The sequence below is a fragment of the Ceratotherium simum genome, chromosome 17 (genome assembly GCF_057802395.1).
Source record: "Ceratotherium simum simum isolate JZ-2026a chromosome 17, ASM5780239v1, whole genome shotgun sequence".
NCBI classification, from domain to species: domain Eukaryota; kingdom Metazoa; phylum Chordata; class Mammalia; order Perissodactyla; family Rhinocerotidae; genus Ceratotherium; species Ceratotherium simum.
Genome location: NC_141916.1, coordinates 22,726,078 through 22,748,108, shown reverse-complemented (window position 1 = coordinate 22,748,108; position 22,031 = coordinate 22,726,078). Strand labels below are relative to the sequence as shown.

Here is a 22,031-nt window from a genome sequence, read left to right as displayed (position 1 = left end):
GTGATGAGCCGAAAGGCAGGATCGCGAGATGGTTTCGGGCCTAGGCTTTGGACTCAGGCCCATCTGTGAGGTCTGACTCCTCCACTGACTAGCTGAGTGATCCTGGGTGAGTAACCTCACCTCATCCTCATTTCTTCAGTTGTAAAATGAGGTTAATAACAGGACTTTCAGGGTTGTTATGAAACTTAAGGGAGATAATGCAAGTAAAGTATTGGCACAGAAGCAGTAAGAAGCACTCAGGGTTAGCCACTGCTGCTGTGATTAGTAATCAATATTGTACTTACTAGAGCTAAGGAGGACATACTATCTATTAAATAAAGTGTAAAAGAAAAAGACTTCTTGAAATGAGGCCCTGGAAGAAGATATGTCACAATGATAATTTTAGAAGTGTCTAGAATTCCTTTAGGCAAGTGTGTAAATAAAAACTTGTTGAATTAAGTATATACAGCCTGACCTTACCAACGGTTGGGTTCCTACAAGAGTCACACCCTGAAACTGTACGAACACCCTGGAAATGTTCAAGATCTTATCTATTTAGTGGGATCTAAACCCCAGATGAGGCGGTAGATAAGGATTTGAAAACAAGGTTTAAAAAGGAGTGGGGGTGGTGGGGCTGCTGCTGCTTCTGAGCACAGGGATAGGGTCCAAATGGTTTTAAGACAAGCTGTGATCTAATTAATTATGTTGTTCTAACAGAACAGCTGTGATCTACAGGGGCTCTAAAAAAGTTTTATATACTGGTTTGCTTCTTGGCTGCACATTCGCCTCCACCTGGGGTGATTTTAAACTATCCCATTCCCAGAGACTAATTGGTCTGGGGTGGGCCTATGTATTGATGTTTTTAAAGCTCTCTCTGACATCCTAAATATGCAGCTAGATCACAAACCACTGGACAAATTGTTTCCATCATTATCCAAGAGAGTGGGAAAACCAGCCCAGATAACAAGGGCAGAAATTCTCCAAGTAAATAGGAAATTTCAACGTTCACATCTGTTAACTCAATCCTCAAGGTAGGTAAGCAGCACTTTCACAGGCCGCTCAGCTATGAGAAGTAACTTACTCAAGGTCACAGAGCTGCGCCCTAGTTCTCTGCAAGCTTTAAAGCCAAGCCCCTTACACCACACGTGGATTAGCTTCTCTAGTGCGCAGAGGGTTGGAGGGAATATGCTCAAGCTAGTTATAGTTTGGGAAGTCCACTTCCTTATGATTAAGGGGTTTCTCAGCCCATGAAACCAGTGGGTGCTGGCTCCTTACAGACTGGCACCCATCAGCTACCAGAGGCAGCTGAGCTCCTCCCTGGGGGCTGTGTGGGGAGCTATTAGAGGCCTGTCACAGCCAGCTGCTCAGGCTGAGACAGCGGGCCAGTTCCAGAGTGAGCAGTTGGCAGCTCTCAAGACCCTTCCCCTACCCTCACGCCCCAAGCAATGAGGACTTCCATTTTTAAAACGTTTTTTCTGATCATACAACTCTCATTCACTGTAGGAAACTTGGAAGCCAAAGAAAAAAAAATCCTCTGCTAGCCAGAAATAACTCCTATTAATAATTTGTATTTTTTGGTCTTTTAAAAAAAATGAAATTGGAGTATTGTATATAGTTTGTGTCCTATTTTTTCTCCATTTAATATTAATCCATTTTTTTCCCTGAAAACATTTAAAATAGCTGCAAAATACCTTCACACGAATGAATCTTAGTTTAACCACACCCCTTCAATTTTCTATTAAAAACACCAGAAAGGACTATGTGGACCAGTATGTTTATATCATTATGGAAAGAGTATACAGCCCTTTTAAGACTCCTAATGCTTATTTTCAAATTGCCTTTCAGAAAAATTGTACAAATTTGCATTCCCACCAGTACTGAGTTTCCTCATGGCACTCTTGCAAGAATTAAAAATGTTCTTACCAGTTTGATAAGATTTATAACTAAACTGTAAGGTCGAACAGTTTTTCATGTTTATTAACCACTTCTATTGAGCCATTGAAAGATTCCGAGCAGAACAATCTTTTAATATGCGTACCTGATCGTGTCAAACACCTCTTGCTTAAAAGCTTCAAAAGCTTTTCTTTGCATAATATATAGCCTTAAAAACTCTCCACTAATCTTCATTCCGGCCATTCTAGGCTTCGAGTTGCCATGCTTTCTGGCCTCAGACCTTTTGCACCTGCTATTCCCTCTGCTAGCTCTTTTCTCTTTGCCTAGTTCTTAGTCATCTTCTAGCTCATGTCACCTCTCCCAGGGACTCCCACTGACCACTCTTAGGTCCTATTATTCTATTATGGCTTCGTGGAACACCTTGTAGTCCTCCCCGCTGTAGCCTGCATCAGTTATATAAACAGATAGCTGGTTTTTTCCACCATATTATATAGCTCCATGAGGGCAGGAACATTATTGTTTTGCTCACTCTTCCCTGTGTGGTAACACACACAGGCTGGCGCTATACATTGAATAAATGATGTAGAATAATATGACCAACGCTGTCGCTATTGAAGGATTAGTCTGCAGTGTCTAAAATGAACTGGTGTGTATAGAATCTAAATAATAATTTGAGACTATTAAAAGAGGTCAGATGGTAACTGCTGGGAACTAAAGAATTTAGATTTTATTGCAAAGACTTGATACAGAGGACAGCAGTTGTTTTGAGAGCATGGAGATGGGGTGAGAAGAGTGACAAATTCATGAACGATAGCTTCGAGATTAGTTTAATACCTCCAACATAGGAAACACGGGAGTGCTATTAAAAAGGCAAAAATGAAGAGGCCTAATTAGACACAGGATAAATATCCCTCCTCAACCCTTCTTCCCCACATGCAAAGTCATTTGTGTCCTCTTCCATGCTCTCACTATACTCACTTTTTACTTCAGCCATTACTCCCATGTATTATGCAAATGTTAGTTTGCATCTCTGAGCTCAATGTAACACCCCAGTCAAGCAATGACTTTTGGCATCTACCAACTCTAGATCTGAATCCTGGCTCTATCAACTAAGTGGCTGTGTAAATATGTAACTCAGTTAATGCTTTATGCATCTCAATTTTCTCATCAGAACAAAGATAATTATTAGAATTGGTTTTATAGATCAAAAGAGGTAACACATAAAATGCCTGGCACATATTCCCAGCTTAATATGATATTACTGTACTATTCTTTTAGAAGACTGTGGTATGATCAAACCTGATAATATGTGAAGAATCCAAGATTCTTGACACATAGTAGGTGTGCATTGTTTAATGAAATTAATGTTCATTAAAACCTTATAAACCAGAAGAATTTTATATGCTCAATCACAATATCAAAGGTGGAATTAAAGGTAAGGTAAACTATAAGTTCAGGAACTGTGGTGGGACTATAAATTAGTATACTCCTTTCAGAGAGCAATTTGGCAGTATCTATCTAAATAAAAAACGTGCATATCCTGAAATTCAACGTAACCTTGTATACAAAAAGAGAAGTTCACAGAGATAAGTCACAAAGGGTTTTCATTAAGTTTCTAATAGCCATAACTTGCACATAACTTAAATGTCAGTCAACGGAGGAACACAATATAGCTATTATAAAATGGAACATGGACATCAGAATACATCTTCAATGTATTAAGGGGACTAGAGATACAAGACAGGTTTACAGAATATAATTCATGTGCTGGGTAAAAGGATCTGTGAAACCTACTATTTTCCTGGAAACTTAAAAAGCATTTTTGTAAAGACACTGAAGAGTTTGGAAAGATCAACAGAACTTTCTGATGGTTCTCTCCGGATGGAAAAATCACTTTAGGAAAATGATGGAGTTTTACACTAAATTAAATTAAAAAAACATATATCAAGTGTGTGTATATAATTACATTTAAAAATTTATTATGGGGAAATAAAAACTGATTGACCAAGATATTCTACTTCTTGGAATTAACTCCCCAAAACAATCTGAAATGGGTACAATTTATGTATAGATATTTACGTCAGCCTTACATTAGTACAACTTATATTTTACTAATTTACTTATTTATAGTAGTAAAAACAACTAAATACCCAACAGTAGAGAACTAAGTAATGGTACATCCATGTATTGGAACACTATATAGCCATTTAAAAACCATGCTGTAGAATAATTTTTATTAAAATGGAAACTCAATACTTCAAGGGAAAAGGATAAATTACAACAGAGTTATGTGCAGTGTGATCAGTGTTAACAGTTGTTACCTTTTTTTTTTTTTGCAAGGAAGACCGGCCCTGAGCTAACATCTGCCAATCCTCCTCTTTCTGCTGAGGAAGACTGGCCCTGGGCTAACATCCGTGCCCATCTTCCTCCACTTTATATGGGACCCCGCCACAGCATGGCTTGCCAAGCAGTGCGTAGGTGCGCACCTGGGATCCGAACCAACGAACCCTGGGCCGCCGCAGCAGAGTGCGAGCACTTAGCCGCTTGCGCCACCAGGCCGGCCCCAACAGTTGTTACCTTTAAATGGTAGGATTACAGGTGATTTTTCTCCTTTTGTTTTTTGGTTTCTTCCCCCTTTTGCGATCTTTTTTATTGACCAAAGTTTTTCTAATTTCCTAGGATGATTATGTAAATGAGGAAAAAATGCTATTAAAATATAGTCACACACTGTTTAACCATGTTTCAGTCAATGACCGACTGCATACATGATAGTGGTGCCATAAGATTAGTACCACATAGCCCAGGAGTGTAGAAGGCTCTTCCATCTAGGTTTGTGTAAGTACACTCTGTGATGTTCACAGAACGACGAAATCACCTAACGATGCATTTCTCAGAACGTATCCGTTGTTAAGCGACGCGTGACTGTATGCCAAGCTAACTCTAGGCTTGCTTTACAACTTGGACATTAATGTAACCACGATGCTAGTTACTTTGGTACAAATCCAAGAAATACTTCAATACTTCAATGTTTGGAAAGAGTTATAATGAAGTAAAAGTCACCATTTCCCAGGAATCCTAATAATAAAATGTTAAAGACACTATTTTGTTTATCAAAAGAATTTATTAGAAAATATTACATACTACATATCTGTTTAAGAGTATTGTTTCAGTAGACAGCACTCCATCCTCACACTGCAAACAAGGTCTCATGGATCATGGGGCAACCACTGTGCTTCTGAAGCTACATCTGTTGATGGAACATTTGAGCAGTACACACTGTGGCCATTTAAAGGAAGATAATGGAGAAAATGTGGTAATTAACAGAAAAAAAAAATCAAATGTTTGGAATGTTAAAATAATAAGTAACTATTTTTAGTCTCAAAATTCTAGGCATCACTATAGCCCAAAAACATCAGTCAATGTGACTAGTAAGTTAAAGGGACCGGGGTTTCAAAGGTCAAGTTAACACTGAATCTTCATAAAGAACAAGAGAAATCTGTAACCCCACAAAATGTTTTTAAGTTTGTGCACATGCAAAATTAATGTAAATTTCTGAAAAAAGCAAAAATGGGGAATGTTAAAACAATGTAACTTTTTTTTAACATAAAGCATGCACTTTCTAATACATTCTTAAATATTTCAAAGTTTCAAAAGTTTGAATTCTAATCCAGTAACATTCTTCATTAGCTATTTTAAATGCAGTCTAATCAGTACCCCAACCAGATATGGAATACACACTTGTTATTTTCAAGAAAAGTGGAAATAATTCATGGCACTGCTAATCAAAGATGTGAGACTTTAACTCTTGACCACACCACTTTTTTTCTTTAAAACTTTTAAACGTTTGCCAAAACTAAATGGTATAAAGCAAATTTTAAAATGTCACCAAACTCCCAAATGTCACTGCAAGAAAATGTAGGAAAAGCATGCATTGTGTGCTTAATCAGTTTAGGCAATTTGCTACAAAATTTTCAAAGTGGTAACTAGCTTTAATTCAAAATAGATTTGAAGTTCATACAATTGTTTCTAGAGTTCAAAACTGAAACAAATGAGGTGTGCATTGATATTTAAAACACTCTCTTAATATTTATTAGAAGAAATATACTTCCAAACTTCTTTCTCCATCATAATCTAAACACAAACTTTAATTAAAAATATATAGAAATCAGTAGAATACCATATTACAAATGCCCAGAAATGCAGAATAAAGATCAAAAACTGCTTGGAAATATTTCTAACACTTTTTGGGATTACACTCATAATCTAATAAAGATTATGAACTAGCACAATCATTATTGGGGCCAACATTTCAAAATATTTTGCCTATCAAAGCTAGCACCAGGAAAGTATTATGCACATACAATTGAGCAACAGATAATCTTTACTTCAGAAAAGCACAGTTCTACAGAGTATTGCTCTTGCTAGTTTAGCTAGTAAAAGGGTCAGTCTGTCCCACTGAGGCCTATATCTATCGTTGAGCCATTAACATCTTATCTGAATAGCTTTCCAGTTATTTGGTATCTACTGAAAATTGTTACTGGAATGAAACACAGTTTATCATGGAGATAATCCATTTTTTCCTCCAAGATGCCAATTAAAATAATGGCACCATGACATTTTTAACTTACCTTTTACAAAAATTAACATATTCTAGTATTTAAAAAAAACAACCAAATCCCTAGTCCCTGAAAGCCTGACCAAGACTCCATTATTTAATTTTCTCCCTTTCCAAAACACAGGTTTTAATGTCTAGAATTTTGCAACATGGTTAATGGCCATTATATGGTCACCAAATTAACACTATTAACTGTAAAGCATTCAGAGATTTCACAAGAGTGAAAAGAATTTCATTAGTGATTAGATAGATGAGCAACAAGCTGAGAGCCACTGAAGTGAGTCTCATGATTCTACCCTAGTTCTAAGGAAGGGAGGGTCACCACTTAACAGTAATTCTCCAGCTAGCACAAATAATTTGACACCTCTGATAGGTAGAAAGTATTAGGAAAGAACGTTAATTTTCACAAAGTCAACAGGTTTTCCAAACTGGTCTAACCTCAACAAAGAGTTTAGGCTGCCAAAGTTGTAAACCTAGCAAATCAAACTGCTTCATCTCAATTGGGGGAAAAAAGGCACAAAAGAAACACAAGCAGCATAACCTTTATTTGGTGATACAATAGGTGAACAGTGTTCAAAGTTTTGAACACTGAATTTGACTCGTGATAATTTGTTTTCTATCTAAACAATTTATTCAGATGTGTGCTTTAAAAATACACATTAGGAACCCTGCAATTGGTATGTTCTGTTATTAGAAATATTTTTCATGGTAATACATTATTTAACTTTCTATAATTAGAGAGAAAAATCATAAAGATCATACTTTATTTTTAGCCTGACAGAATAAATGTATTATATATATATCTATCTTCCAAACCAGTGCACTTAGAAGTTGCTAATTTATGCACTTCATTGTTCAAATCAAAAAGCTGTACATCTTCCAGTATCCACACTGTAACACAGTCGTAGTAAAAACGCACATTCCTTTAACCCTTTACTTTCCCTAGGATTTTCTTTCATTTGGGGGGGGGGGGGAAATGATATAGAAGTTGCAGTGCAGAACTATATTTACTTAGAACAAAACATTATATCCTACATTAAAAAAAATAATTTTATCAAAACCAAATTTCAATCACAGTTATGTATGATTTTTAGTTAAAGGTACATGTTGAAATTGCACTTTGCAGATATCTTGATAGTGTCTTTTACGGTGCTCCCCATTTCAGCCTATGTTTTTTTCAGTAGAAACAGGTTCTTCCAGAGTTTTCTTTTGGCTTCCCTTCCGTGAATACTTGTATTTGTCTACATAAGCTTTAACCAGATTTGCCACTTTAGTAGAATTTACTTCTCCACTCTTACTATGACAAACCTATGAAAAAAGAAGGGGAAATATTTTTTTCATACTTAAAGAGATTAAAGCAAAATGGAAAGCTTTGTGAACAACAAACAACCTCCAAGAGGTAACTAGACATTTCCACGTTTCATATCTCATATGAACTTATTCAAAACATAAAAAAACAGACAAGAACCTAGCTTTTATTATTTTAATTAGACTTAAGCATTCCTTTATTAAAATAGAGATGGTTCAAAACAATATGTCCATAACTCCACTAAAGCTATAACTTACTTTATCTACTGCTTTCCGTACAATCTCTTTATATTCTTCCTTGGTGATATCTTTATTTTGGTAAAATGGCTTAATGGCCAATTTTACCTCCTGTGCTGCTTTTTCTTGAATTTGCAATTTCTGATAAGAGGAAAATGTATAATTATTACTTGCCCAATCACATACTTTCAAAAAATTTCTTTAAAAATATGAAATTAAAAACACTGTGCATTTACATTATTGCAAGGAACTTCAAATATTAGTGTCATAAATACAAAATAGTTATTTACTAACACACATAACAAACATTTCTAAAAATAATTATGAAATATTACCAGTAACTCACTGGGCATCAACATATCTAGAAAGAACACTTCAAATAATGTTGGAATTTAAGACTATCAACAATAAATTCCCTTCACCACTTATACAATAGAAAGCTGTTATTTTTTCATCTTTATCATATACAGAATATGTAGGTTGCTCTCAACCTTGAACTTGCCTTGTCTGTCTTCGAGCTATCTGCGCTGGCTTCCACTGTAACACTTACTTTGCTTTCTGCCAATTTTACAGCAGCATTAGAGGCTTTGTTGTGACTTGATGAAGAAGTATTACCAGAACTTGGTCCCTGAACTGTTCCCATATTTCCTGGGGCTGCTGTTGGAGCAGGCAAGACTGGTGTACTCATGTTATTACTTACATGAGAAGCACTAGGAATACCCTGTTTTAAAGAGTTATCAGTTAATAAATTACTTGTATTCAACAGAAGTCTTTCAGTCACTATTAGAAATAACATTAAAAAATTCCAAGCAGTTCAACCTTAGTACTTAAGAAAGAAATGCATATGTCAGTCTTTCATGTCTAAAAGACTCTGACGAAAAATGAGTATAACATTTTTAAACACAGCCCTATTTAAATATGTCAAGATGACATTTAAATTATATATGTGCACTGTAATATTCTGACAGCAACACTAAAAACAAGAAGAAGAATAGCATTTAAAAAATAGTATCTTCCCTGCAAGGTTTTTTATGAAAATTAACTAAAGTAAGTGCCCCCACTTTAAAGATGGGAGAAAATGAGGCAGTGAAGTCAAATGGCCTGCAGTGAGTTGATAGGAGAAAAAGATCTAAGATCTCAAATTCTGGAATCTCATTCCCCTGCTCTTCCAATTACATCTTCCTGTCAGGATCCTAGAATTTCTGAAATGTACACATAAGGCTATAAGCAACACAATGTTTACAAATTATTATTCAAATTTTCTATATGGCTCAGTTTTATCTGCCATTTGTCTGAACAAGACAATACAAGCTTCATCACAGTACTTTATCACAAGTTCCTATCACCTAAAAAGTCCAACAAATCAGGGAAAAATTTTCAAGTGCCCACAATTGGATTCTAGTTTGGCTCATAATTTGGTCTTCTCAATCTGACAAAAAAAATCTGTCTGGATATCAGCAACAGCATATATGTAGCTTAGATTTGATAATATGCATTCAATTCATTTTCTTATTTAGGGATTGAGAGGTTTAGGGAAGGACAGTGAAAGAGGGGTTATGAAGGTTCACCATAAACCTAATCAAATAAACAATTGTTTTTGGATGCCAGGAACCTCGTCCCCCTCCCACCCACCCCTGCCCCCAGAAGCCCTTTCTTGAACATCTATCCCTAATAGTTAAATGTCTACAATGGCCATGTTGATTAAACTTGAGTTGCTAAAAACATACCTGCAATTGGTTTCCATCTGGCTGTGAAGCAATGTAGTTGACTTGGGATGGTGGGGGAGGGGGTGGTGGTGGTGGCAGTCCCTGAGTTACACTGGTAGGAGCAGCTACCGGCATGAGAGGCACTCCCGTGTGCAGATGCAAGGGTAGCTGAGGATGAATGTTAAATGGATTACGTTGGATGTTCATCAAAGGAGCATGAACACCCACTGGATATGGGAAGATGTTCATAGGCTGGTGTTGTGCATTCATTTGTTGCTGCATTACATTCATTTGTGGTTGCATCATATTTATAGGTAGCTGAGAACCATCACTTTGTTGGTTTGTTTGGTCTTTAAGGTTAGAATCTAACAAAAGAAAAAAGGCTTGTGAAAAAAATCATGTTACAAATTTCTTTAGATAGAGAAGTAAAGAACCACTGGTTATAGTAAAATTAACAAGACTCAAAACACCTAAACCCATCTCCAATTATTTAGTTTAATCCTGTCATTTCTAAATAGTGTGGCTGATTTTGTAACTAAAAGAAAACATTCAACTAAACTTATTTTTAACAATAAGTTCACATAACATCCGTCAACATTAGCAAAGAATCAGTAGCTCAAGAAACTTACTGACTAAAGAAATAATCATATAAAATTTAATGAGGTCACTAAATTAGAAGGTTAATCAATTTTTTTTATCGTCAATAGTTTTTTTCTTGCAATGTTCTTAACAAAAGCCAAGGAAAGATAAATCTTTATTAGAAGACTGACTTATTTATATGAGAACAATGATCAAAATAAGTCAAGTGCACACATCTGAAACAAATGAAAAAGAAGTTAAATCCTGCATAGGAACATCCCAAATTCTTCTACTGCAGCAAACTGTATATAAAATATTTACATCTTTGGCAAAGTTTGGGGAAGGGGTGGGGTGAAAAAAAATAAATACTGATGTGTGTATATATTTATATAATGCAAAGTGACTTGTAAACAACTAGGATTCAATTTAACATTACTAAACTATAAATAGGGATTATTTCAATTCATTCAAATAAGGTATTAAATTTGAAATCTCTTTCCACAAATAAAACAGTGTTAAAAAAGAAATAGAATATCTTACCCTGTTCAGTTGTTTCCTCTTCTTGTCTCATCCATCCGGACTGTGGACCTGAAGAATTCCTCCCTCGTCGTGAATAATAGTTTTGGACATCTGCTGGTAGAGTCTTTCTCACAGCCCAACTAGAAGCAGATGTCCACCCTGATCTATCTGCCGGTGTATCAAATGAGAACTCTTGCTCACTCTTGCGTTTATAGGGTTGCTGTTCCACAAACTTGAAAGACTCATTCCCTGAACTATTTGAATTCCCTGAGAGGGGTTTTCGGTTTTGCCACCGATTTTCGTTTTGATCTGTATAGGCAAAACTGCCTCTGTAAGTGCCTCTGCCACGGTGACCTCTACCACGGTTAGACATCCAACCTGAACCAAAGTTTTTATTCCAAGAATTCCCTGAATTTTCATTTCTATTTTCTTCCCAATGAGAATCTTTTGACTTTTCTGGATTTCTGGTCCTTGGATCAGGTCCAGAATTTATTTTTTCTGTTACCCAAGTGGGACAGTCATTTCTATGTTTGTCAGCAGAATTTGGATCATCAGCATCTGGACTGATGTCAGTTTTTTCTTTCCTTGTATTTTCATTCTGTTTCTCAGGGTCATTCTTTCTGTACCGATCATTTCCCCGTGGACATCTCCAACCATCATTTGTCCATCTTTCCTTCCACCGAGGAGAGTAACTATCTCTGTCATTTCTACCAAATGATGAACTCTTGCTTTTTGTTCTAGATCTTGATGGTGACCTAGAACGAGATTTGGACCTAGACCACCTTCTGGTTCTCCTTTCTCTATCTCGATCTCTCCTCGGCCCATCTCTATCACTTTCTCTTTCTCTGCTCCGGGACCTGGATTTTTCCCTTGGGGAGGAATCTTTCACTCTTGACTGAGATGTTCTGTTCTCTCTAGAAGAGTCTCTTTTTGGGGAGAGTGATTCAGATCTTTTGCCTTCCCTAGTGCTATCTCTTTTTGGAGATCGAGACTGAGATCCCCTCCTTTCTCTAGTAATATCCTTTTTGGGGGACTGAGAACGAGATTTTCTCCGTCCTCTTGCAGATTCTTTCTTGGGAGATGGTGATCGAGACTTCCTGCTTTCTTTTCCAGTTTCTCTTTTGGGAGACGGAGACTGAGACCGTTTCTTTTCTCGTGCAATGTCTTTGTTGGGAGACCAAGTTGTAGATGGGGAATGAAATCTAGATTTTCGAGTACGAGGCTTTTTGGCTTTATCCATCATATCTATTGGGCTTTCAGATGGTTGAGATACAGTTTCAACCTTTTCATTTGTGGGATCAGAAGATGACATGTTATTTTGAGAACTGTGCTCCACAGAATTTTCATTCAATTGTTTAGCATCAGCATTTACAGACGGTTCAATTTCAGATTCATTCTGGTCACTGCAAAATGAATCACATTCCATAGGTATCATTTCGTTATTGTCCTCACTAAAATGCTTCTCAATCTGTTCAATGTGTATATTAGGCAATTCTGTAGATCTGGGATATTCAATCAGAGATTCAGTCTTTTCTTCTAAAGATTTGTCTAATTTTGCATTATTTTCTAATAAATTATTTTCAGAGTCTTGAATGCTATTGAAATTTTTATCCCCTGAAGTATCATGCATTGCAATTATTTTTGCATCTTCAGTTTCAACATGCCCAAGCAACTGAACCTCTGAGCTCTCAATAGATTTTTTGTCCCCTGTTTGTATAATTTCACCCTCAGAAGATTCCACTTTGGGGCTGTCTACAAGCTGCTCTGTTTTTACTGTAGAATCTTCATGATCAATATTTTCTACTACAGGACTCTCTATAACTTTTTCTTCATTAACCACTGATTCTGCATTCTCAGGCAACTCACCCAGGCTTGGTACAGGTTGCTGTACTTCAATTTCAGATGCTGAACATGTCAGAAGATCATTTGGAGGATGATCTGTACATATATCTGCTTTTACCTCTGATTCTGAAGGTCCAGATATTTGGTCTTGATTTTCCAATGGATCACCTCCTTTTTCAGAAATATTTTTAGAAATCTCACTTTCTAAACACAAAACATTAGCCTCTATACCTGTATTCTCAATTTTTTGAATGTCCTCCTCCTCTCCAACTAGCACAGGAGGATCTTGGGCACAAGACTCAGAATATGAAGATTTCACTCGTTCTTCTGTACCATGGTTCTCAGTATGTTCCTCACTTTCTTCTCTTTGCTCACTACAACTTCTCAAGCCATTAGCAGACTCACTGTCTACTATCTGCACAGTACAAGTGTTACTACTTTCTATATCTGATTGGTGCTCTTTCTCTAACACAGGTGGTGTGTCAGATTCTGCTGTTTCTTCATCTATGGAATCACTGGAAGATGATTTTTCAGGGGGAGGTACAGAGCTCCGAAGTTTCTTTTTCAGTAAAGGTGGTTTTCTTCCTCTTCTTATAGACTTCCGTTTTGGAGCCTGTCTTGTTTGCTTTTCCGACTCAGCTGAAGAGGAAACACTTACAGATGGATTGCTGTTATCTGGGACATCACACCCAGAATTATCAGATACTGGGGATCTCTGAGACTGACTGGCTGTTTCAGCTCTCGTGTTACGTGTAGATCTCCTTGTAGGAGCTGTTGCTGCAGGTTTTCGTCTTGATCCTCTGGTGTTTGATGCACCAGAAGTTTGTTTCTTCTCCTCTCCTTCTTGAGTATGTGCTAATGCATATCCCTTGCAAGAAGTACCTAGTAATATATTTTTTAAAAAAAGTAAAAAGTAAGTATACATTTCAATAAATGATAATAGTTTGGCTTCAGCTTATTTTAGCATAAAACAGACCAGAGTGAAATCAAATATACTTAGGAACCAAATTATAAATAAATGCATAGCTACTAACATCTGAGTAATATCAGGTATTGATTAGCTTCTTTTTTTTTTTTTTTTAAAGATTTTATTTATTTAATTTTTTCCCCCCAAAGCCCCAGTAGATAGCTGTATGTCATAGCTGCACATCCTTCTAGTTGCTGCACGTGGGACTCGGCCTCAGGATGGACGGAGAAGCGGTGCCTCGATGCGCACCCGGGATCCGAACCCGGGCCACCAGCATTGCAGCGCGCGCACTTAACCACCAAGCCACAGGGCCTGCCCTGATTAGCTTCTTTTAATGCTACTGAAATGAGTTATCACAAGATTTGAATCCATGTGAGCAATTTTATAGGGAAAAAAAACAAAAGAAAATATGTTTGGTCTGATAACTGCCATTTGCTTTATGAATTAGTATTACTAGGCAAAAAGCAAGAGAAACCAAGTTATCCACAAATAGATAAAGACACAAACTATTATTCATAGTAAACAGGAGATGTTACTTCAAAAGATCTACGGATTAAACACTGAAGCCCTAAACAGAAGGGAGACTTCTAATCAATCAGTTCCTCAAAGACTTGTAATTTCTTCAAAAAAGGGATTTTCTAGTTGGAACAATTTTAAAGTCAAGTCACCATCCAAATATTTACAGAAATATCTAGGACTTACTAATCTATACCTTATTTTACAGCTCTTCTAAGTCATCAACACTCACTTTTTATGAGATTGAAAGAAGTTAATTTTTTAAAAACTAGAAAAACATTTCACAAACTTTACCAAAATTTTCTGAAGATATGGTACTTGTTGGAAAAATAGCTCTTGGCAACATTGAAGAGATGAGAGGAAGGACTTCTGTTTCAATATTCCAGGGTAGAAAATCAATTCTGAAAATTCAAAACAAAATAAGGACATTTTTGTTCCAATAGTTTAAAAATTTAAACCAGCAATTTAAAATTATTAATTTTCCAAATCAGGTAGCAACATTAAAATACAGCACACTTAAATTATTTTTTGCCCAAACAGCTAAAAATGTACACTCAAGGTTACTCATTGTTCAAAGATGGCTTCCAATTGGCTGCAAAGAAAAAACCTTAAAAAGTATGTTTTTCTGATAAATGGCAAAGGGAGATCAAGGGCAACTTAATATATAATAGCTGTTTCTCTTTTAAATAATTTAACGTAGTATTTTATCAAGAATTTTTTTAGGTTTTGTTCTTTGTCATTCTAAAAAATTTAACCCGGAGAATAAAATGCACAGATATATAAAATGCACAAATAAAATGCAAAGATTTTATTTGCATAAGTGTATGGTTTCATGACTTTTGACCAATATATATATCTGTGTAATCACCACCCCAAGCAAGAAATAGAACAGTTCTACCACCCCAGAAAGCACCTTTATGCCCCTTGTACCCCCTCTCTTTCCAGGCAACCAAAGAGATAATTTAGTTGAATTAATCAAATCAAGGTTTTAAGGAAATTAGCAAGGTCAAAGGGAAATCAGTCAATAAATTTTATTTATTTATGAACAAATAAAAATTTAACAAAAAGTGGAAATAGAACTTCTATTACTTGAATTTTGAAGCATATCATAGATAGTATCACATTTGTTAGATTTCTTTGTTTTATAGCACGTATCAAGGCCAAAAACATCAAAATACTTTTTTTTTTTTGGTGAGAAAGATTAGCCCTGAGCTAACATCTGCTGCCAATCCTCCTCTTTTTGCTAAGGAAGATTGGTCCTGGGCTAACATCTGTGTCTATCTTTCTCTATTTTATATGTGGGACACCTGCCACAGCATGGCTTGATAATGGGTGCGTAGGTCCGCGCCTGGGATACAAACCTGCGAACCCTGGGCCGCTAAAGCGGAGCGTGCAAACTTAACCACTGTGCCACTGGGCCGGCCCCATAAATACTTTTTTAAAAAGAAAAAAAAGAACTGATTTCTATTGCTATATTATATTCTAAAATTCCTCAACCTAAGGATGATGGCTCTTCAAAGTTTCCAGTGTCCCTATGGACCTGCTAAGACTCGAAAGTTTCTGCATCCAAACCCAATCCACTCTCAGCTGCTTCTTTCTCTGAGTCATATTTGTTCAGTTCAGGTCTCCTAACAAGACCATCCCATCCAGTATAAGGTGAGATTCTGGGGTAGGAGGAGAGAAGTCTGAAGAACAATGTGCAACTTGTACATATACAAAAATATATAACTCTAAGAAAAGGTTTCATGTTACACATATCTGGACTTCCTAATTTTACTTCTATTTATGTCCCATTGTCATTCCTAGAGGGTGAAGGCCCTATGCAGAACTATATCACAGTGATGTATAAAATAAACTTACAACATGTTACAGGAATGAATATAAAACTCAGACAAGGACCTTGATCTTTACATAGGAGCTTAATTTAAGTACATATCATGTACCTAGCAATGTTCTGGGAGCTTTAGGACTTAAACTAAGAAAGAAAGGGCTAGATTATAGAAAGTTATGAATACCAGGGCAGAGTAGGGACTTGATCAAATAGTTATTGAGGGGCCGGCCCGGTGGCGCAAGCAGTTAACTGCGCGTGCTCCGCTGCGCTGGCCCAGGGTTCGCCAGTTTGGATCCCGGGCATGCACCGACGCACTGCTTTAATGTTAAGCCATGCTGTGGCGGTGTCCCATATCAAGTGGAGGAAGATGGGCACAGATGTTAGTCCAGGGCCAGTCTTCCTCAGCAAAAAAAGAGGAGGATTGGCAGATGTTAGCACAGGGCTGATCTTCCTCATAAAAAAAAAAAAAGTTATTGAGAAGAACATTTTGGAGAGGGGAAATATGATAAAAGCAGTGCTTCAGCTAACAGCACACAAGTAAGATTGGAATGGGGGAAAGAGTAGAGGAAGGATGACAAATCTGAATGCTATTATTAATAATAAACCTCATTATTTAGGTGCTTTACCTTTGAAATGAATCAAATATCTACATTTATTAAACAGAAAAATAAAGGATTCTTTACTTTTTAAAGGGTTTTTTAAACAGCAGTCTTCATTAGGCATTTGAAAAACCAAAATTTAATTTGCACAAAACTTTCTTATAAACATAACTATTGAATAAGATACCTCTGTAGTTAAGTATTAATGATATCTTGTGCTCATGTTAGCATGTAAACACTTTAAGTAAACAGTGTTTTTTACCTTCCAATTCCAGGTAATGTATCAGGAAACCATGACAATTCCAGTTCCTGTCTCTTCTGCCTAATCAATGCACTGATTTCATTGACTTCTATAAATTCTGTACTAAAAGATAAATTTTAGACTTTCATAAGAATTCCAAAAATTTAAGTTTGGAGTAACAACTGGGTTATACCAGGAATAGCAGAAGTTTTTGTACCTAGCATTATAAATCACATTTAAAAGAATAAGAACTTTTTTCTATTTAAAAACTTACAAAATGAACTCATTCCTAAAGTAAGTAAAATTTTTATATTATAAATCAAAATTATATTTATCTGATTCATAAAAATAATGCTTGAATTTCTACCTTAAGTGACAGAATTTCTAAAAAGTCAATTCAGACTAATATCCTTGTTATTGAGAGAAAAAAGCAACACTATCTCTATCCCATGAACCAAAGCTGCAGCAAGCAGTTCTGGCAGAAATTGTAGGCACGACAGTTTCCCATCTGAAACTAAGCATAAGACAAAAGAATACAAAGGAAAGTATGGTTACTGTAACCAAAAATGGGTATAGTTCAGCTTTCAAAAGGCTACTTAGATGTAATTGTTTTCTTTGATACCTTGCCAAGCTCTAAAATTCAATCACACAATCTTAATCTGTCTTGTTCATTCAACCAACTCGTACATGATTTTAAAACTCCAACTTAATCTTCAAATTCCACAAATATCTACTTAGTATCTAAACGCCAGTCACCATGGATTCAAAGATGTCTGGATCTACTCTAAAAGGGTTCTGCTTTATTAGGTGCCACCCCCACAATTTAACAAATAGCCTATTTCTCTATCACATAAAAAGCTTGTGTAGAACAACTTAATTTATTAATTTTACTAATGAAAGCAAAGCCCACTAGCATAAGCAGTCATTGCATAATTGAGAGGGTCACAAAATAACAGGTTTTCTCTTTGCTTAGAACTGGTTTACTTTCCATAAAAACAAAAAACAAGGTGGGCTTTCACAGTGTTTGTTGAGCCAGGGTTTAAATTTCTACCAAAGGTTAATTATAATTAAAACATCAAATATAAAAAGCATAAATTAAAAGGAGAAAATACTAACCAGTAAGCTCTACAGGTAAAAGAAGATTCTCCAGTGTGACTATTAGAAGAAAACATATTGGAGAAAAAATTTCTGAAGCACTGACTTGTACACTGATTTGATCTTCGAGGCTAGAGAAGTAAAAGGAGGTTAGTGAAACAGCAAAGAAAAAAACTTCCATAATAGGGAGGGAATAGTTATATTTAAATATTTTGATATACCTGAGGCACTAGAGTTATGTACTAAACAACCATAAATTATTATCTAAGAAAAAGATTTTTCTTTATTTCAACAAACCTTATCTATCTTTATTGTTGCATTTTTCTTTCCTCCTATTTCACTGTATTTAGCATTTCCTGTACAAAGACACAAAAAGACTTGGTTATTTTGTCTTAATTTTATTTTAGAAGGTTGTAAACCAGTACTGATACTGGCATACTGACAAGAGAAACTTACAATATGTACAAAAGTTGCATTTAAATAATAGTACTTGCATTTATATAATTTTTACAAATGCTAATTTTATCTTATCTTGTTAAGCCACAGATACAAGGTAAGAGGCCACAAAAGAGGAAGTTGGTGAAATATGTAAAACGGCTATGCTCAGAGCATGAGTACTAAAATTCTAGTCAACATTTTCTGGCATCTTATGCAAACTGAAACTACCTTTTGTAACAAAAAGTATATACAAGAAATCAAATTATTTAATATCAATAATGCACTCCCTACGTCCTTTCAAACTATGACCTGAAAAACAGGTACTGTTAACTCACCTCAAGTAGGAGCTGACCAGGGAACTGAGGCCATCAGTCCTTGTCAATCATAAATTACCATTTAACCAGTGGTACCAACTTCAAGTAAGTACCTTCCTTCCTCTTCAAACTTTATGATTAGAATTAGGACAAGTAGGAGTGTTTATTAAAACAGCTTTCTGTTATAGCAATGTTTTTGGCTGCATTGCTTATGACTTGTTTTTTGGTTTTACCTGTCCCATCTGGAAATGTATTTCTATGGATACGTACTTCCAGGTTAAGGAAGATAAAGGATAGTTTCTGCTAACCACAAAAATTGTGTTAATCTCTTTATAGATTGCTGCTCTTAGTTTTTCTTTACCATCAAGCCTACGTTATTAGTTATCTTTACCTACCAATACATTTGTTGTCTGCAATAAACTGCTGCTGGTACTGTCATTGCTCTCTCCTCAGAACTCTGGAAAAAGTCTACAGTGCAAATGACAACTGTTCTTTCAATCTTCAGTCTTGCCTGCCTCACAAAGGGCCTACTGATTTTGTTCAAAATAAATCACCCTAACTTGGAGGCCTGTCTCCTGTTGTTATAAGACCATATGTATTTGGGGTTTCTTCTGTCAGTCCAGTTGGTAATAGCCTACTTTCTACTTAATAGCATACTAATTTCCTTTTAAGTTACTATACAACAGCTGTTTGGTTTTGTGCTATTATCCATCCTTCACACATGTCCTACCTAGAACTGCAGTAACAAATGTAATTTCAGCAGTGGGGAGAGGGGTGCTCACTGAGTTCCAGGAACTTATTTTCTTACCCTTCGACGTATATTTAAAAGATGACATCAATTTTTTAAATTGCTTAAAGAAGCCAGGAATAAAAATGTGTGATAGGTACCCAGCCACGTTCTTAGAAATAACTATTTCCTTCAGCTAGACACACAATTGCTGTGATGTAGCTACAACGTCTTTTATGCCCTAAGGTGCTGAGTCGTTTTCATTCACTCAACACTTGATGAGTATATACTGTTCACATAGCATACCTTCCCCCTTGGAAGCCTATCTCAGAAAGCCACCATTAGACAAAATGCTCCCTATGGGAAGAAGTGTTCGTTTTCTGGTCAATGCTAAGTGTGAAATCTAGTCCAAAAGCTATTTCACATATTTCTGGGTAATTCTCAGGTAATTACTGAGCAGTTACAATAACAATCGCAAAAAGTATTCAATGCTGGTGGATTTGTCTAAATTGTGGTTTCCTAGAGACCATTTCACAAATCTATTCTACTTATCTATCTGCCTTTGGACAGCAGTGATATGCCTTTTCATTTAATTTTTATCAAAGTAATGCAGGTACAAACTCTAAGAAATCAAAGAGCACTTCTAGGCTTATAAAGAAAAACTACAGAAATCCCTACTCTTGATTTCAGCCCCCCAAAAGCACTCATCAAATCCTGTGGCTGTTTCTTCTAATATTTGCCTCTTTATTTCTTAAAAACATGCTTATACTACTCTACCTTGATTTTTTTGGTTTCAGATATTTTCTAATGATTTTTTTTTACTACATAAGACTTTTCTCTTATACCACTGCCCTACCCATCTCCTCTGCTACCTCCACCCTAATGTTCTTTTTGATATATCAACATTTGATATATGCAATATTATATTATTATATAAACATTATTCACAGATGAACCATGTACTGAATTATGATTACTTACCTTGTACGATTTCTTGCTTTTCCTAGGGTTAATAACTGCTTTGTTTTCTCTTTTCCTATATTATCTATCATTAATTTCGCTAACTCTACAACCAAAGTATAAATCTCAATACACTCAAACATATCAACTCATCCATCAAGTTTGTTGCCTACTGTCTTGGAAATACTCTTCCTTTGTCCTACTCTAATCTGAAATGGTAACTTTCTAAAACCTGCTGTTCAACTGTTATTCTGGGACTGTCCTCTATCATCATCTTGATAATCCCCGTTATCTTTTTCCTGAGTTGTAACATTTTCTGAATCTCACATGTTCCTTCATTTACTTTCTCATTTACTGAAGGATACACATCCCTCCAGTAGAATTCTGAGAAATGGTGAGTGAGAATGAATTTTTGACCTTTTATGTGTTTGAGAATATCTTTATTCTGCTCTAACACTCGATTGATAGTTTGGCAGGGCACAGAATTTTCTAGGTTAGTAATTATTTTCCCCAGAATTTTCCAGGCATTACTCCACTGCTACATCTGTTGGTGTTGATAACTTTCTTTTATACCTGGTCTGTTTTCTCTAGAAGCTCTTAGGATCTTCTTATTTGCAGACTTCTAGAATTTCATGAAGAACTTCCTGTAGTTCTTTCCTCTTTTACTAGGTATTAGGTTATTTCTTTATCTGGATACTCACACTCTACTATTCTGGGAAATTCTCCCTTGTAGTACTTTTCTTGATAACTTTCTGCCTTTTGTTTTATTTTTCCTTTCTGAAATTTTATTATTCAGTATTGAACCTCATGGACTAATACCCTATCATCTCTGACTCTTCATCCCACTTTCTGAGATTTCTCAGCTTACCTTCTATTCCTGTTGAATTTTTAAAATTTCCGCTATAATATTTTTAATTTACCAAAGTTTTCTTTTTGTAGTCTTTTCTTGTTTCATTGATGAAATATTCCTTCTCTTATCTCTGAGGACATTAATTTTTAAGTTGTTCCTTGTTTCCCAGCACAGGGTTTGTTCTATCAGGTTCCTTTTGTCTCCTGTTTTGATCTCTATTATTTTGAAGATTTCCCTCAATTATCTGGGGATCCTTGACTGTTTGTGGGACACTAAAATACTGATTGAAAATGGTATGGATGGGTGGTCAGAGCCTTTCAACTAATAGGTTTCACTATAGGGTGATCAAGCAGATCTACTTCATTCAGAGACTCCCAAACGTTAATATCTCTAAGCCTTTTTTCTTAGGCAAGACAGTATCCCAGAAGATGTCTCCTATCTCCCACTTTGGAAACAAGCAAGACTGCCAGTGCTTTGGGAAACGACCATGGGTTGGGAACTAGAGGCCTCAACATTTGACTCTTGACTCTGTTGTTTCCTCTACTCATTTGTGCTAGAGAGTAAGCTTCCAGTCTTTGCCTGGGTAGATTCTTCCCCTACCCTGTTCAGCCAGGAATCTGCAGGATAAACTGCTCCTTTAAAAAATGTATCCAATTCTGGTTTTTGGCACCATCCTGTATCCCTGCCTTCAGAGATAATGGAGGCCTCCAGACCCAAGACTGTCTAAGGTTCTATGGTATGTAAACTGACTTCTTCCTTTTTTTTTTTTTTTTTTTTTTTTTTAAAGATTTTATTTATTTAATTTTTTCCCCCCA

General features: G+C 36.0%; 1 protein-coding gene across 8 annotated transcripts in view; it reads right to left on the bottom strand.

The window, feature by feature from the left end:
* Positions 1–4,973: 4,973 nt before the first annotated feature.
* Positions 4,974–22,031, bottom strand: part of SCAF11 (SR-related CTD associated factor 11) — a 66,653-nt gene continuing 49,595 nt past the window's right edge. For 6 of the 8 annotated variants that reach the window (XM_004428923.3, XM_087442520.1, XM_087442519.1 and 3 more), the window contains 9 exons: positions 18,225–18,283; positions 17,949–18,058; positions 16,854–16,955; positions 14,456–14,562; positions 10,858–13,560; positions 9,760–10,103; positions 8,535–8,753; positions 8,054–8,173; positions 4,974–7,795 (listed from right to left, as the gene is read on the bottom strand). In XM_004428923.3, coding sequence (XP_004428980.1) covers positions 7,649–7,795; positions 8,054–8,173; positions 8,535–8,753; positions 9,760–10,103; positions 10,858–13,560; positions 14,456–14,562; positions 16,854–16,955; positions 17,949–18,058; positions 18,225–18,283 — 3,911 coding nt within the window. In that variant the 3' untranslated portion in view covers positions 4,974–7,648. The remainder of the gene's footprint in view (positions 7,796–8,053; positions 8,174–8,534; positions 8,754–9,759; positions 10,104–10,857; positions 13,561–14,455; positions 14,563–16,853; positions 16,956–17,948; positions 18,059–18,224; positions 18,284–22,031) is intronic. The other 2 variants (XM_014786389.2, XM_087442522.1) reach the window with 2 other exon arrangements.